Source organism: Armigeres subalbatus, chromosome 3 (assembly GCF_024139115.2).
Source record: "Armigeres subalbatus isolate Guangzhou_Male chromosome 3, GZ_Asu_2, whole genome shotgun sequence".
In the NCBI taxonomy this organism is placed as follows: domain Eukaryota; kingdom Metazoa; phylum Arthropoda; class Insecta; order Diptera; family Culicidae; genus Armigeres; species Armigeres subalbatus.
The window spans coordinates 393,978,815-393,996,745 of NC_085141.1; the positions used below are offsets into that span (position 1 = coordinate 393,978,815).

The following is a 17,931-nucleotide window of genomic DNA, read 5'->3' on the forward strand; positions in this document are numbered from 1 at the left end:
CGTGCACTGCCCACACGAAGGGAGACCCGACGACGAGAAAGAAGCGTTCTACGCACAGCTGGAGCAGACATACGATGGATGCCCACTGCGGGACGTCAAAATCGTCATCGGTGACATGAACGCACAGGTAGGAAGGGAGGAAATGTATAGACCGGTCATCGGACCGGATAGTCTGCACACCGTATCGAATGACAACGGCCAACGATGCATAAACTTCGCAGCCTCCCGAGGAATGGTAGTCCAAAGCACCTTCTTTCCCCGCAAAAATATCCACAAGGCCACATGGAGATCACCTAACCAAGAAAAGGAAAATCAAATCGACCATGTTCTAATCGACGGTAAATTCTTCTCCGACATCACGAACGTCCGCACTTACCGCAGTGCGAATATTGAATCCGACCACTACCTCGTTGCAGTATGCCTGCGCTCAAAACTCTCGACGGTGTACAAAACGCGTCGAAGTCGGACGCCGCGGCTACAAGACGGTAGAATAGCCCAAGAATACGCGCAGTAGCTGAAAGTGGCACTCCCAACGGAAGAGCAGCAAGGCGCAGCGTCTCTTGAAGATGACTGGAGAGATATTCGATCCGCATTTGGTACCACCGCAACCGCTGCACTTGGCACGGTGCCCCCGGATCAGAGAAACGACTGGTATGACAGCGAATGTGAGCAGTTAGTAGAAGAGAAGAATGCAGCATGGGCGAGATTGCTGCAACACCGCACGAGGCACGATATAAACAGGCGCGGAACGTATCGTGCTTGAAAATTCAATCCGGCTTGAAACCATTTTTCCATTTGTTCTATCACTACACTGGGCTTCTTGGGCGCAGACTCCGCCTCGTCTATGCGACTGAGTGTGCATTCCATAGGACGTTTCAGTTAAAGGTGAATGTTAATCTTGATAAAATTAGCACAATTTGTCATTTCTTTCGGAAGGGAATCGGCTGAACGATAGGCAAAACTGTCGCGAGATCAGAAAAATACGGAGCAGCAAAATTTAAAACTGCCATCCTCTAGAACGGATTGCTTCGATATATGAACACGCTAAATACATTGTATACAAATATGTTATAAATATTATATCCAGTTTAATGAAATGTATATTGCTATACATAATGAAGGATATGTATCCAATTAAATAAATAAAATAATTACTTTTTTTACGTGTACGTCAGTTCAGCGGGCGATGGAAGTCAACTAGCCCCAAGACTAGCCCCCATCTCGAGGGAAGTTAAGGATGCCAGCAGCTAAAGACCAATAAAGCAGCTGGTGGTATTGGAGCTGAGCTCATCAAGATGGGCCCAGAAAAGCTGGCAACTCGCCTACACAAACTGATTGTCAGAATCTGGGAAACTGAACAGCTACCGGAGGAGTGGGAGGAGAGGGTCATTTGCCCCATCTACAAGAAAGGCGACAACCCAAGTAACCAAAAGTTCCTTTAATAGTACGTTTTTCGCTTAAGCAGCTCAGAAACCTGATTAAGCGAAAAACGTACTCTTAAAGGAACTTTTGGTTACTTGGGAAGCTGGAGTGTGAGAACTTTCGAGCGATCACCATCCTGTGAATGAGTACGTGGGAAGTTATCAAGCCGGCTTCGTTGACAACGAACGACGACAACAACGTCGCTTGACAACGGACCAGATCATTACTGTACGGCAAATCATTCAAAACACACTGGGGCAGAGCCGCCTTGCAGCTTAGTGTTCATTAAGCACTTCCACAGTTATTAACTGCGAAGCTTCTGCTCCAAGTTACCATTTTTGCATTCGTATATCATGAGGCTAGAACGATGATACTTTTATGCCCAGGGGAGTCGAGACAATTTTCAATCCGAAAATTGCCTAGACCGGCACCGGGAATCGAACCCAGCCACCCTCAGCATGGTCTTGCTTTGTAGCCGCGCGTCTTACCGCACGGCTAAGGAGGGCCCCTGTAACAGCCAAATATTTTATTTTCAAATATTTAAATATTTTTATTTTTTTTCACAACAAACTTTCATCACCAATTAGTTAAGCTTTTATACATCCGCATTGAGCAATGCAATTTATTGATAGACTTGAGAGCAGCAGTTCTTAGGGTATCCAATTTACCCCCAACACCCCTACAAGAAATACACCCTACTACAAATTTCGAAATTTCTCCTCTTCTCCTATCATCTCTTGTTCGTCTGTCAAGATGTTCCCATTCTTATCCCTGCATTCAGCTTCTGATAGAACTTTCGTTTTTCTTGAAAAGGGGACTGCTGTTCCCGTTTTTGTCTATAGCGTTCCACGTGATCGCCTCTGCATATGCCCATCACTATGAAAGCTGTTTCCAGCTCGTGTGTTTTGCCGTAGCTTTGGTATGATTAGGTACTTTGTACCTAAAACATAACAAGCTTCATACCCAATATACAAGTATGTACCTATTACGAATATTTAAAATAATGGGACCAAGACTCAAAATGATAAATATTGATCAACCATCATGATCTTGAGTTGCCTATTTGCCATCGCATTCCATTTGACCGGGTGTGTGTCGACGTCCGGATTTTATATCGATAATGGTCAGGGTCAAACAATTCGCAACAACGAAATTAGCCACCAGGATCGACAGAAAATCGAGCATGAGATCCTAGATTTGCTAGGATTGCCGGATCGACCCAACAAGGAACATATTCATCCATCCCTACGGAAATCTGCTCCGCAATTTCTGCTCAACATCTACCACAAATTTTCGGCGGAAGCTAACGGAGATAACAAAGGTAGACGTGTTGCTAGAAACGCACTGTACAGTAGCTCGGATCTATTCACACTGACGGATGAGCGGACATTGAAGGAAAGTGATTGGATCATGACATTCCTGAATAAAGGTCACCCGAATATGCCTAAGGTAAGGCATCATAGATACGGAGAGCGATTAGTGTTCGACACAAGTGAAGCTGCAGCAGATGGTGCGCTGCTTTTATATGCGAGTTTGAAGGTTTATAAAAATTCTACCTTGGACTACTTTAATGCGATTACAAACGGTAGGATGTTAACCATAAAGATTTCTTTGATCAAAGCTTATGACTCTAGTCGCAATTTTCATGAACTTGATTATTTGGCGCAATATACCGTACCATACGACTATCAAGGATGGATCGAAATTAACGCAACCAAAGTGATGGATCAGTGGATGGTTGGATCTACAAGAAATAAGGGAATATTCGTAGAGGTGTTCTTTACCGAGGCTCCCAAAAAGCAAATCAGACCTCAGGACATTGGGCTGATTTTATCGAATAAGTTTGGACGTTACCAACCATTCTTAGTTAGTTACTATAAAAGTCGTAAATTGATCCAACCGACTCCGCATGTGACTCGTACAAAACGCAGCGTGAGTACCCAAAGTCAACGACGAAAACCCATCAAAAAGACTGTTCGCCCGAGAAACCCATTATTGGAGAAATGGTCTGTAAAAGAGAAGAGTTGTCAAGTCCACACACTGTATGTAAGCTTTCGGGAGTTGAACTGGCAAGACTGGATTATTGCACCCGATGGGTTCGAAGCGTTTTTCTGCCACGGCGAGTGTAGTTTTCCGTTGAACACGCACATGAATGCAACGAACCACGCGTTGATCCAAACGTTGGTACATCTGAAGAATCCGGCGAATGTACCGAAACCTTGCTGCGCCCCGACGAAGCTGACACCGATTTCCGTACTGTACCACATTGATGACGCCAACATCAATTTGAAGAAGTATAAAGACATGGTGGTCAAAAGTTGTGGGTGTCTGTGAGGTCGGCCAGCGAATGGGTTTGATTTAAAAAGGGGTGTTTCGGATTACAATGAATGAATCGCAGTGAAAATATTTAGTATTATTTATTCGTGTATTATCTAGGTTCGATTATAATAAAATGATTTTGTCTCATATAATATAAATCCTTTGTTTAAATTCTTCATATACTATATATTGCACCTTTCAAGCTGATTAAATCGCCTAAACTCAAATTGGATAAAATATTCATTGGTGAATTTTATAAACTTCTACTGATCCAATGCATTCTCACTCGTTTTTTCTAGCAATTCCACAATGATCTTATATGATAAGTTTTAATTTTATAAATGACGCAATATCATTTTCCAGTCACATGTCGGCTATGATTTATTTCAATTCAATGAATTAACTGTTGACCGTTCGTAGCTCAATTTTTAAACTGCACATCATTTAGCTTTCTCATTCATGATCCGAATAACTTGTTTTCATCAGGAATAAACTGCTACAACCTTGATATTATTAAGTCTCACCCAAATTTCGACGTCAATTTATCATCCCTATATTGGTTTATCAACGAATGGACCTTTCAAACAAATCGCGTTTGTTTGAATCGTTTTCCGACCCGATTTAATTTTGTTGACGGAAATGGGAATTTTGGACTTTCGCTCGAAAGGGGCCGTACAGAAACCACGTGGTCATATATGGGGAGGGGGGTTTGGCAAATGACCACGATAAGCCACATGGGGAGGGGGTGTTGCTCTCGAACCACGTGGTTTTTTTACACGAAAACTTTTGGTGAATAACCAGCGGTGTAAAGAATACAAATCAATAAAATTTAATGATTAAATATTAAGCGCAAAGCGCATCTAAGAACCGATGCCCACGTAGCGTCTTTTCAACTCAGCGTTAAAAGACGTAGGTGCACATCGAGAAAAACCGGTAACGCAGCGTCGGTTGCAATGCCGATGCATATCTGCGTTATTTGACCATCTTAGCCTTAGATCCTATTTCCCGAAAAAAATAAACGAAAAAACAGGTTGCAATTCAGTCTCAATTTCCACAAAAAAAAAATTGGAGAGGAAAAATAGAAAAATATTTTTCACAAAATCCGCCGCAGATGATTTTTGGCATCACGCCGCCGACACCTTGCATCAGCGGACTGCAACTACAATTTTGGAAAATGTTCATGTTTTTACAATAATCCAAGAAAAATCTTAAGAAGAAAAATTCAAAAGAATTTTTTGTGGATATTCAGAAAAATCAAGTAAAGAAATTTCCTATAAAAACTTTGACATTACTTCATACAATCCTGATAAAGTGCTGGCATTCAGATTTTTTGATCAATTCTCTCTGAAAAATTTTGCTTGGAAATTTTGCTACAAATTAGCAATTAAACAAAAACAAAACATCTTCAGTGTTAATTCCGAAAATTTTCCTTAAAACTCCGAAAAAAATTCCATGTAAATTCTGTCCTTTTTAATTTTCAAAACAGTCCTGTGGGAAATACATATAATTTTCGGTGGAAAAACATTCTAATGAATTTCTTCGACAAGTTCTTCCGAATCTTCACCAGAAATTCTTCTTCATTTACAAAAGAAGTTTTTCGAACATTTTAAAGAGTGCACTTCAAAATGTTCAGTCTCCAGTTAGCCTTGCGAGCAAAGGCGTAGGATTGCCAATCCGGAGATGACGAGTTCGATTCTCGTTCCTGTCTAGGATGTTTTCGGGTGGGAAACATTCTCGACACCCTAGGTATAGTGTATCCATCGTACTTGCTACACAAGATATATAATCATGCAATGGCTGGCATATAAAAGCTTTCAATTTATAACTGAGGAAATGCTAATAGAATATACTAAGTTGAAAAGTAGATCAACTTCCAGTTGGAATATGGAGCCAATGTCACATAAAACACTTTGATATTTCCGTTGATTTTTTTTTTCAATTATGGAATTTTGAAATGAAAATTTTTCGGTATACATTTTTACGCTCTTTGTGAGTTCTATCACATTTTTTTAAATTTTCCAAGTATTTTTTTATTCGAGGCATTATTTAGAATTTCCACGGAAGAGTCTATGGATTACCTTCAAAAAATTCTTTGGATTTTCAACCAATAAATCTTTAGAATTCTCAAGGTTCATGTTTTTTTAATTTGAACCAGAAATCATTTCAAAATTTCATCGGGAATTCATTCTTCTTCGGGTTGTCATTTTGATTTCTTTGTAGGTTCAGCTAAACATTGCTTTAAATCTTTACCATGCAAAGATGCACATGATTTAGAAAGTTTAAGGAATTTTAACATCAGAAAATCTTTAAAATTTTGATTTAATTTTTTAAGGAATTCCTACTGGAAATGCTTCAAAAGTACAACCTTCACAAGTACTACAAAAGTACAATTTTTTCGTTATTTCTACTTGTAAAAACATCGGAATTTCCTCGGGAAATTCATTATTTGTGATTCAGATGAACTTTTTTCGATTTTCTACTGGAAAATCTTAGGAATTGCCATCGGAAATATTTTGGCATATTCCTTATAATTTCTTTTGGAAATTAAAAAAAAACTGCTGAAAATTTCTAAGAATTTCTTTTGGGAAACGAAAAAAAAAATCCATTGGAAATTTAGGATAATTTCCTTTGAAGATTCATTAAAGTTGCCCAGGATTTAGGAAAAAATCTTTGAAGATTTTGTAAAAAAGTAAGCTGGATTTTTTATACTTGAAATTCTTCGGAATTTGATGTTTATTGGAATTTTCATCGTAAATATGCATTTCGGATCCTTCTACGGATTCTTCTAGTTCTCAAAAATTTCTACCGACCATTTTTCGGAACTCTTCCACAGAATTTCGGAAAAAATGTCTTTGAAATTCTAAAGATTTTCCTTTGAGACTCCGAAAAATTTCTTATCAATATTCCGAAGGGTTTCCCTTGCAACTCCAGAATAATTATTCTTAAAAATTAAGAAGATCTTGGAGTTTAAAATTAATCCAAGCAATAAATGTAGACAATAATTTAGGCTTAAGAAGCCTAGTTTTTATGATATTGAATAATTATCATAATTGATCGAAAAAATTAATAATGCACCTAAATGTTCTAAATGCACAAAATTCAAGTAGTGCGCATGAAAAAGGTTATGACATAGAGAAGCTTGCATTTAAAAAATCAACATGAAATTCTAAATAAAATGCTTTTAAATTCATAAAAGGGTCTTAGAACTAAGGAGATTCCTGCGATATAAAAAAAGGGGCAGTGTTCCAGAAAAAAAACTCTCCAATTCCTAAAATAATCTAGGCTATAAAATAGTGTTATAATAACGATTGAAATTGAATTCAAAAACAAATCTCAACCCTTTAAGGAATGAAGGGTCATATATGCCCAGCGTTTTAGATTGTCTATAAAATCACAAAAGAAAGCTAGGCCACCATTTTCTTCAGTAAAATTTTTCATCTAGATATAGGCTTTACAGAAAAAATATGGGAGCTCAAATTTTACTGACCATGAAAACTCAGATATCCAAAACCTTGGGAAGATTTCGATTCTAAGAGCGTGTAAATAAAGTTTAAATGCTTGAATCATTCTAAACAGATGGGTTGTCAGATAGGTTAAGCCAGTGATTAATATTCAGGAACACGAGATGCTCAAGGTACTTCAAAATGCTCTCAAGTTCAACCCACGAATCTACCAGATCAATCAAGACATTTGCAATGTTCTCATCATCGGTATATACCCAATCCGATGAAATAAGCATATGACCCTAATTTCCATTAACATGAGATTCAAGAGACAAGGTACCCAAAATTATCTTGAGTCAACAGCAAGTTGCGCAATGACTATGAGGTATGTTCGCAAACTGTTTTTGTAGGGCCTTAGAAGCACTGGGTTCACGGACTTGAATGATCAAGTAGTTCCAGGACGATTTGTATAAACTAAAAAGTCTGTAGTAGCTTGTGTAAATAATAATTGAAGTCATATTAACCCAATGGACCTACTGGGATATTATATCATACATCATTCATATGTTGGTTAATTGGATAAATGGAATGATCCGAACTCCAAAATAATAATTGGTCTATAATACATCCATTTCTCTATGAGTCGCTTATGAAAGGACCATTGACTGAAGCATATTCGAGATGTGGAATAGAAGTTCCTTGGAAAATTATTCCAAAGAACCATCAGAGTGACCGAGAAAATATTTTTAGTATGGCAACATTTGCTTCCACGAGTCGATATCAAAATAAAATTTCAATGAAGAATTAGAAATTTTGAGACATGAGCCAGATCTGGATTTAAAATCTCTTTAGTATAGAAATTTTCCATAATAAAATAGGAAATTGCCAATAAAGAACAATAATACACACAACAATAATAAATTAGCACTTGTAATAGCAAAAATTGCAATTATAAAACAAGAATTTTCCATAAAGAAATCAAAATGTTCAACGGAAAAATACAAAATTTTCATGAATAAATCAATATTAGCAATGAACAATTAAAAAAAAAATTATTTTATAATTATTTATTTCTAATATTGATGATTCTGAAAACAATACTGAAATTTCTACAGGAATGCTACTCAAAAGAAACAACAGTAGGAGGTTTCATTTGCATCTCTAATATTACATATTAACTTTGTGATTCTCTGATAAACCTTTCATTGTATAAGTTCAGTTCAGATGCTTCGCTGAGGTTAATATCTTAAGAATTTCCAGTAGCTCCAGAGCTATGGAAGGTCCCGAATACTCTATGGAATCTATAGGGATATTCAGTAATGAACTTTCTAGTTATTAAAAAAAAACACTAATAAAAAAATTTCGAAGAAATTAAAAGTATATGGATATTTTGGAAAATTTCTTAACCATTATAAATTTTTCTCGAAATTTTTATAAGATATTCGCGAGCCCACATTTTTTTGTATCCTCCTGAAGCATTGAAGGTGTGCGAGTTCTAGATATCCTAATACCTGATACACATTACAACATGATAACATAATCAAAATTTTCGACTTCATGAAAATTTATAATTTCCATGCTGGGTTTAGTTTAATTTTGAATCCATTGAAATTGTCCATCTTCAAAATTGATCGGATTAACCATATGTTTTAGTTACATAAGGTTTTTTTTAAATTTTTGTACTTGAAAAAAACCACGTGGTCATAGGGGGGGAGGGGGGGGGGGTCTGCCAAATGACCACGATAAGCCACATGGGGGGGGGGGGGGTTGAAAATCTTCAAAAATATGACCACGTGGTTTCTGGATGGCCCCAAAAGAGCATCCGAACGCGAACGAGAATATGATGTAGGTGATATATGTTCTCGTCTCAGACGCAGACAAACAGTAGATTTTTTTTACAATTTATAATTTGACGCATAATCACCAGATTGGTAATCCTACGCTTTTGCTTGCAAGACTAACTGGAGACCTTGGGAGAAGAGAAATTTGAGGCTGTAATCAAATACATAGTTACAACATTTCCGATAAAAGTGTAGGTGTAAGGAATACAGAAAGTAACAAGGCCTTGACTTATGGATTCATTTGACTTATGAAATCATGCAAACTATTTCTTTTCCCTTAGATAATAAACTCAACTCTTGTTTCACGTCACTTAATGGCAGGACGTAAAAAGAATACATATGACGTAAAAGGAATTGTTGCCTCAATTATTAGATTTTCAATTAGTTCATTGATCATTGAACACTTTTAAATACAATACATAACCATTGCAATCTGATGATGACGCAAATTGGATGTGTTATTATCACATGTGATAGATCTTCCAAGAACTCCCTGCAGTTTAGGCTTTCAGGCCTTCACGCTTTTAGAGTGAAATCAGTAGTACGGGGCATTCATTTTGAAAATGAATCTGAAACATGCATTTTCTCAGCAGCTGTTTCTAGATTCATTATTTGTAACATAGTCAACTGTCAAAAGCATAAAACTAATTTATCGCTTAGTTCTATTTTATGTAGATTTGAACCCCGAATAAATAACGAGATTCGAATATTTTTCAATCGCATTCAAGTGCGAATGTATCCTTTTATCTACGGATCAATCCATTTAACAATTAACTACTCGCGTTTTCATGGGCAAACCATCCAATACGGAAGCAACGCACAACTGTCATTTTTATTATTTCAGCTTTGCTGCGTCGCAGCATGCGTGAAATGATAAAAATGTCAGTTGTGCTTTACTTCCATATCGAGTGGTGTGCCATTGAAAACGCGAGTTTTGAATTTGCATCATAACATTTTCCCATTTCTTACTATATTTGTCAAACTCTCTGATAGCATACTTCATCAATGGTATACAAACCTATTTTTTTCATTTCGTATGCTGCTTGAACACAAAAGTTAAAAAATACTCATATTTTTTTCTAACGTAGGGACCATTCTTTGATAGGTTTGCAATCAATTTTCCTCCAGAATGTCTAGAAAAGTGTTTTTTTATTTGACCTAGTAGGTAACTTTTTTTCTAATCATTTTCAAAAGTAAAAACGAAGAGTGGGTAATGTCTGTGACAAAACCGCTAAGTGGACGTAGGACTTGACTTGACCATGCCTTTAAGATACATAATATGTCCAAATTTCTCACATCAACTATTTTGGATAAATAATCGGCGTTGCATACCATTCCTTGGCAAAATCTTCTCATCAAACCGACACAGAAATCAAATCTACCTCGAACAAGAATCATCAAAAAAAAAATTCAGGATGTATCTGTCCGGTCACGAAATATTAGCCTCGACAGTGGCAACCTTCCCAATGAAGGACTGCCTGAAATAAACCACAAGTTGGCTCAGCAGGGGATGTAGACTGTATCTCAGCCCTTCCACTGAAGAGCCTTCTAATCCGTGCGATAGCGACTGAAGGAGTACATTATTTTTAACTCTTATTTCTTTAACTCCGATTTCTTCACCAGCCCCGCTTAGCGTCATAAACCTGGTCTATCGTAAGCTTTGCTTATATTTAAACGTCACTTTTAAGCCGAGCCTAAAATTTTGATTTCTTCACGCGCGCTTAATGGTTGGAGGCGGTCGCTTAACGTAAGTTGCGTTTAACTAATTTTCCAATATCTTTCCATTACTTTCCAATTGAAACGTCAATCTCAGCCTTTTGTTTTGTTGTTGTTGGTGCATTCAATCTTGCGTTGAAATTTTGAAAGTGAAAAAAATGGCAGCGAATTCTGAACAGAAAAAGCGAATCCGTTCGGCAAATTTTTCAGAAGCGGAGGAAGAACTACTGGTACGGCTCGCGTTGAGTCGGAAGTACATAATCGAGTGCAAGGCTAGTGACGCACAAAGAAACGAAGATAAATCTAAAGCATGGAACGATATTTGTTCCGAGTTTAATGCTAACTGCCTTAACACGGTGAGTGAAATAGTTGAATTTTAAAACTTTGTGAGTTGTTGCGGTTTTTTAGGGTACCGTAAATGAAGGCATGCAAATCAGTTCAAAAATATTTTTTTAGGTTCGTACTGCGGACTTCGGAAAAAATATGAGAATATTAAAAAATATATCCGCCAAAATGCTTCGAAAGAAAAAATGTCACGTAAGGCCACCGGAGGTGGTAGAGGTCCTGATGAATGGTGTCCAAAATCAGAGGCGATGGCAGAGCTTCGCGATGTGATTGCGCTGTCTGTAGATGGACTTCCTTCCTTGTGCGATGACGATGACGACGGTCGAGGCGAAGCTCTAAATGTGGACGCTGATAAGCACATTGAAAACATACTGGTGCCCGAAGTGAATACGAGCGATGCATTTGTGGTGGAATATTTGGAAGACGAGCATATCAGTGGAGAACAGGAAGCCGTATCTCACGAAATCCCTGAGAAGTCGCTCGTTATTCCATCTGGTGATGACCAAGGCGCAATCCCCGGACCGAGCCAAATTTTGAATGGACGAGAAAAGTGGGAAAACTACAGCCCTGCGATGTTGAGAAAGCCCACGAGCGAAGCATTAAAAACACGCAAGAAGCGTCAAGCCTCACGACAGGTGACGACGGTTGAGTCGGAACTTAAAAAGAAGTTGTTGGAGCGTGACCAGGAGATGATGGAAGAGCTCCATCGTCTCGAAGTTCAGAGAAAAAAAGTAGAGCTTGAAACGGCGCATATTGGATTCAAGACCAACAAAATGAAACTTCAAACACAGCAGCTGCGTTACCAGCATATGCGGGAAGAACATGCTGTGCGTATGAAGCTTCTGGGAGTCACAAATTATCAGAACCCAGGAAACCAGAATAATAGTTCTGGATCAGAGAATGACTAAAACTATTACATGTATATTATTCCACATCTTCTTCTTCTTCTTCTTCTTATTGGCATTACATCCCCACACTGGGACAGAGCCGCCTCGCAGCTTAGTGTTCACTAAGCACTTCCACAGTTATTAACTGCGAGGAAGTCGAGACAATTTCCAATCCGAAAATTGCCTAGACCGGCACCGGGAATCGAACCCAGCCACCCTCAGCATGGTCTTGCTTTGTAGCCGCGCTTCTTACCGCACGGCTAAGGAGAGCCGCTATATTCCACATGTTGAATACATAAATGAAGTTAAAGAGTTACAATAGATTATTATTCTGAAATTCACTGTATTTTACTGCATTTTTATGATTTGTTCACTTTACTTCTGAATAGCAAAAAAAACTGATGAAATTTTCGAGCATCAGATGCTTTAGGGCATCATTTTTCTTCTTCAATGACTCTACAATCCCACTGGAACTTAAGCAGCTTCTCAACTTTATGTTCTAAAAGCAATTTTACAGCTATTAATTGAAACCGTTTCTATGCCGCCATTGCATAAGTAAAGTATATATCTTGTGCGGCAGATATAATGGGTACACTATGCCCAGGGAGACGAGAATGTTACACACTCGCCTTTTTTGTTTCCTAGGGATATTGCCTTTCTCTCAATAAGCTAATACATCAACCTTTATGGTTTGAACCATTATTTTCTTAATAACTTTTGAACGTAATGATCACTTGTATGGAAATTTGGTAGTCATCAACCGAGTCATCAACTGGGAAAGCTGTCGAATGTCGAAGAAAATCGGTTTAGAGGTAGCCTCACACCTCGGGAATTTGGTTCGCGGATTTTTTCCCCATGCATTTTTGCATATGCGATGTTTTCGGAATTTGGACACGGAAAATCAAAATCCCGGCCCCATTTAAAATACACGGTCTCAAAATCCGCTGGAAAATTTTCCCGAGGTGTGAGGCAGCCTTAGGGTTGAAAAATTGGTTTTGAATGGCTTCAATGATTTTCTACAAATGGCCGGGGTTCTGCCAAATCGCACCAAGCGCCTTCAAAAAATTACCTACTATTCAGTCCATGCTTTCGTTTTGCAGATTTCATTAATCTCATTAGTATTATATATGCAATCCTATCAATTTTAAACACACAACTTTTCTTAGTGTATACGAGCTGTCAGTTGAATGTAAAATAAAAAAGCCGCGTGTCGCGAAGTTAACGCGTCCGATATTAATTCGCGGTTTATCTTTAAAAGTAATAAATCTCCTGTAAAGTTAGCGGTAAACGATTTGTTTCAAATTTCTTTATTCCGGGTGAACACCTGCAAACACGACAATTGGTGTCAGAAGTGGGATTGGTCGAAAACTTCTCGCGCTACGGGAGTGAGGTTAGTGTTTCACCGAAAGCATATTCTTCCTGCTGCCAAGAATGGCCACCACAAGTCCCGAATTCATGGAGGCGCTGTCCGCAATGATTGCACAGGCCCTCAAAGCATCTATTGGAAGTGCCGTTGAACAGGCGAGCGCTGGTCAACAGATTCCGGTTGGAGATGCTGCTGCTCCACCACCGAAAGTACCGTCGTTCACAATGCCCGAATACCACTCAACAGGAGAAACTTCCGTCGCCGATTACTTCAACCGGTTCGAGTGGGCACTACAGCTGAGCCACATCCAGGAAGCCCAGTATGCAAATTTTGCAAGAGTCCACATGGGGCAGAGTTGAATAATGCCTTGAAGTTCCTCGTCACTCCCCGTAATCCTGCCGAGATTCCCTACATGGAGCTACGCACCACCTTGGTGAACCACTTCGATCGTACAAGGAATAAGTTCGTCGAGAGCGTCAAATTCAGGCACATCGTTCAGCAAAAGGGCGAATCCGTTGCACAGTTCGTCCTTCGACTAAAGCAAGGTGCTGCCTACTGTGAGTATGGAGATTTTCTGGACCGGATGCTTATCGAACAACTTTTACACGGACTGGAAGCACGGGATGTCTGCGATGAAATCATCGCAAAGAACCCAGTTACTTTCAATGCTGCGTACGAGATCGCGCACACCCTGGAAGCAACCCGGAACACAGCACGAGAAATCAACAGTGGGACGCCGTCGACGTATGCGGAAGCAACCAACAAGCTTGGCTACGAGAAGCCGAAGACGAAGAAGTTTGCCCAACCTCGTTATCGATCGCCACCCTTCCATCGGAAGCTACACGAGAACCAATCCCGGAGTGCGTCAGCCGACGAACAACGAACTAGAGTTCTTCCGAACAGTGCTGGTGGATCAACTTTCTGCAACGGCTGTGGCGGACACCATCTGCGGAGTCAATGTCGTTTTCGCGACGTTAGGTGCAACATCTGTTGTAGGATGGGGCACATAGCCAAAGTCTGCAGATCAAGAAATTACCTGTCTCAACACTCATCTACCGATCAGGTGCAATCGCAAGACGAACCAGCTTCGGAAATCGACTTGGTACAGTCGCTCAGTCAGGTTCGCAACATCCCATATACCGAAAAGAAAATGATCGATGTGGAAATCGATGGCCACCACCTACAGATGGAACTGGACACCGGGCGCCATGTGGAATCATAGGAGAATCAAAGCTACGCAGTATTAAGCCGGAGTTTTCGCTGCTGCCAACGGACAGACAATTTTCGAGTTACACTGGTCATCACATAAACTGTTTAGGTCGACTACCTGTAGACGTATCCGTCGGATCTGCAACGCACAGACTAAACATATACGTAGTGTCCGGAGAATCCAACTCTCTCTTCGGGCGCGAATGGATAACTCCCTTCGCTGGTGATATTAACTTGAATCGAATGTTCTCTTCGGACACGGCCATCAAATCCCTCACGAGCACTGATGTAATTGTGTATCAATCAGTGCAGCTGTCAAAACTTCTGGACAACTTCGATAGTATCTTTAGCGACGTTCCAGGTAAGCTCGTGGGACCTCCAGCGAAAGTCCATCTCAAATCAGGAGTCTCTCCAGTTTTCACGAGGGCACGGGACGTGCCTATTGCACTTCGTGATCGGTTTGCCATGGAGATCGATAAGAAACTTGCATCTGGATTCTACGAGAGAGTAGATCACTCCGAGTGGGCATCGCCAACTCATATTGTCATAAAGAAGAACGGAGGTATTCGAATAACCGGCAACTATAAACCAACAGTCAACCCAAGGATGATCATTGACGAGCATCCTATACCCAAAATTGAAACGATCTTCAACAAGATGAGAGGAGCTGCCTTGTTTTGCCATCTAGACGTAACCGATGCCTACACGCACCTGCCAATCGATGATGAGTTCCGCCATGTGCTCACTCTCAACACTCCAACGCACGGACTCATTCGTCCTACGAGAGCCGTGTATGGAGCTGCCAGTATCCCAGCCATTTGGCAGCGACGTATGGAGTCCATTCTTCAAGGGTTGACCCACGTTGTCAGCTTTTACGACGATGTCATTGTTTTTGCAAACAACTTCGACGAGCTGCTGCTTGCTCTTACCGCAACGATGGACAGGATGAAGCAAAATGGTCTGCGACTGAACCGATCAAAATGCATCTTCGCTACGTCATCGCTTGAATGCCTAGGTCATAGGATTGATCGTCACGGACTACACAAATCAGGAAAACACGTCGAAGCGATTCGTGATGCACCACGGCCGTCAACCCCGGAAGAACTGCAGCTGTTCTTAGGTAAGGCAACCTATTATTGTGCGTTCATCCCCAATCTCTCTTCAAGGGCTAAAAGTTTGCGCGACATGTTACTTGCCGATCCGTTCAAATGGACACCCGAAGCAAACAAGGCCTATCATGACTTGAAAGAGGTTCTAGTCTCACCGCAAGTGCTCATGCAGTACGACCCATCATTACCGCTGATTCTTGCAACGGACGCCAGCAAAACTGGACTCGGTGCGGTCCTCTCGCATCGACTGAACAACGGAATGGAGCGACCAATAGCATACGCCAGCTGCGCCATGTCCGTCACAGAGCAACGATATCCGCAAATCGACAAGGAGGCTCTGGCTATCGTATGGGCGGTGAAGAAATTCTTTCATTACCTTTATGCACGTAAGTTCACGCTGATAACGGATCACAAGCCGCTCACCCAAATCCTGCATCCAGAGAAGTCGCTTCCTACGCTCTGCATCAGTCGAATGGCAAACTACGCCGATTATCTGGCTCACTTTAACTTCGACGTGGTCTATAAGCCGACCGGTCAGAACACGAATGCCGACTACTGCTCCAGAATTCCATGCCAATCGACGCAGTCCGATGTCAACACCGTTTCTCTTCACGAGGGAAGAAATACTGAGGACGATTTTGAACTGTTTGCCTTACACCAGATCAGGCAACTACCTGTGCGAGCAGAACATATTGCACGCGAGTCACGGAAGGACACCCATCTTGGGAAGATTATTCAAGAGCTGGAGCTGGGACGGAACCTTGCGCAGCTAGGCTATAAAGCACCGGAAGTGAAATACACCTTGACAGGCAATTGTCTACTCTTCGAGCATCGTGTCGTTATACCACCTACTCTTCGACAAACGATCCTGAACGACTTGCACGTTGCTCACATCGGAATCGTTAAAATGAAAGGCATGGCACGTTCTTTTGTGTATTGGCCAGGAATAGATGCAGATATCGAGGGTCTAGCAAGATCCTGCACGGAATGCGCACGGCATGCACCATCACCTCCGAGATTTAGCAGCCATCATTGGGAGTACCCAAAGGGTCCATGGGAGCGCATCCATGTTGATTATGCTGGCCCAGTAGCGGGAGCAATGCTGCTGGTCATTGTGGATGCGTATAGCAAATGGGTCGAAGTTCAAATAACCAACTCAACTACAGCTGCTGCAACTGTCAATCTTCTCGACGGATTATTCGCTGCCTACGGATCACCAGTAACAGTTGTGTCGGACAACGGTCCGCAGTTCACTGCCGAGGAATTCAAGTCGTTTCTCCAGCAGCGCGGGGTGAAATTCCATAAACTTTCTGCACCGTATCATCCGGCCACGAATGGGCAAGCCGAGCGTTACGTCCAAACCGTTAAGAGAGCTCTCAAAGCTATGGGAACGACAAAAAATTCTCTGCAAGCCAATATCAACGAATTCCTGCTGCAATACCGAAAAGCTCCTCATACTGAAACTGGAGAATCACCAGCGAAATTATTTCTTGGTCGGAACATTCGGACTCGGATGGATCTCGTCAAGCCGCAAGATATCAGCACGAAGACAGCCGAAAAACAACGAGCATCGTTCGAATCAACATTCCGTTCTTTCACACCAGGACAGCGAGTCTACTGCCTTTCTGGGAATCTTCGGATGAACAAGTGGATTTTAGGAGTTGTTGCTTCTCGTTTGGGTGATTTGCACTATGACATTGTCTACGAACGAAAAACATCTGAAACGTCATGTTGATCAAATGCGACGTTTCTATGACAACGAGTGCATCCATCCGTCAAGCGGATCAAGATCATACGAAACAGGTGAGCAATCTCGTCGAATGCATTTTCACGGAGGCATCGTGACGTCACAAGAATCGCAACTCGAACAAGAGACCAGTTCAATGTCGGGGACCGATGGGTTCGATACGCCAGGAGCACGGTTCGTCACCCCTTGTAGCAGTGCAGAGCGTTCACGTGAAAGTTCACCACCGATATTGCGCCGTTCGGAGAGACAACGTCGCCCACCTCTGAGATTTTCTCCATAGTGCAACCGTTAGAATTACTTTAGTAAAGAGAGAAGAAATATTATATATGCAATCCTATCAGTTTTAAACACACAACTTTTCTTAATGTATACGAGCTGTCAGTTGAATGTACAATAAAAGCCGCGTGTCGCGAAGTTAACGCGTCCGATGTTAATTCGTGGTTTATCTTTAAAAGTAATAAATCTCCTGTAAAGTTAGCGGTAAACGATTTGTTTCAAATTTCTTTATTCCGGGTGAACACCTGCAA

At 40.8% G+C, this 17,931-nt stretch overlaps 2 protein-coding genes across 2 annotated transcripts; both read left to right on the forward strand.

Annotated features, from left to right (window-relative positions):
* The first annotated feature begins 2,463 nt into the window (after window positions 1-2,463).
* Window positions 2,464-4,402, forward strand: LOC134223964 (protein 60A-like). Its single transcript, XM_062703183.1, has one exon. It carries the CDS (start codon window positions 2,467-2,469, stop codon window positions 3,754-3,756), a length of 1,290 nt encoding a protein of 429 aa, XP_062559167.1. The 5' UTR covers window positions 2,464-2,466; the 3' UTR covers window positions 3,757-4,402.
* Window positions 4,403-14,791: 10,389 nt separating this feature from the next.
* Window positions 14,792-17,392, forward strand: LOC134222995 (uncharacterized protein K02A2.6-like). Its single transcript, XM_062702135.1, has one exon. It carries the CDS (start codon window positions 14,792-14,794, stop codon window positions 17,390-17,392), a length of 2,601 nt encoding a protein of 866 aa, XP_062558119.1.
* The last annotated feature ends 539 nt before the right edge of the window (window positions 17,393-17,931 follow it).

What these genes read in the sequence shown, in the direction of transcription:
- LOC134223964 (XM_062703183.1), top strand. Translation starts at nt 2,467, where the DNA reads ATGATCTTGAGTTGCCTATTTGCCATCGCATTCCATTTGACCGGGTGT.
- LOC134222995 (XM_062702135.1), top strand. Translation starts at nt 14,792, where the DNA reads ATGTTCTCTTCGGACACGGCCATCAAATCCCTCACGAGCACTGATGTA.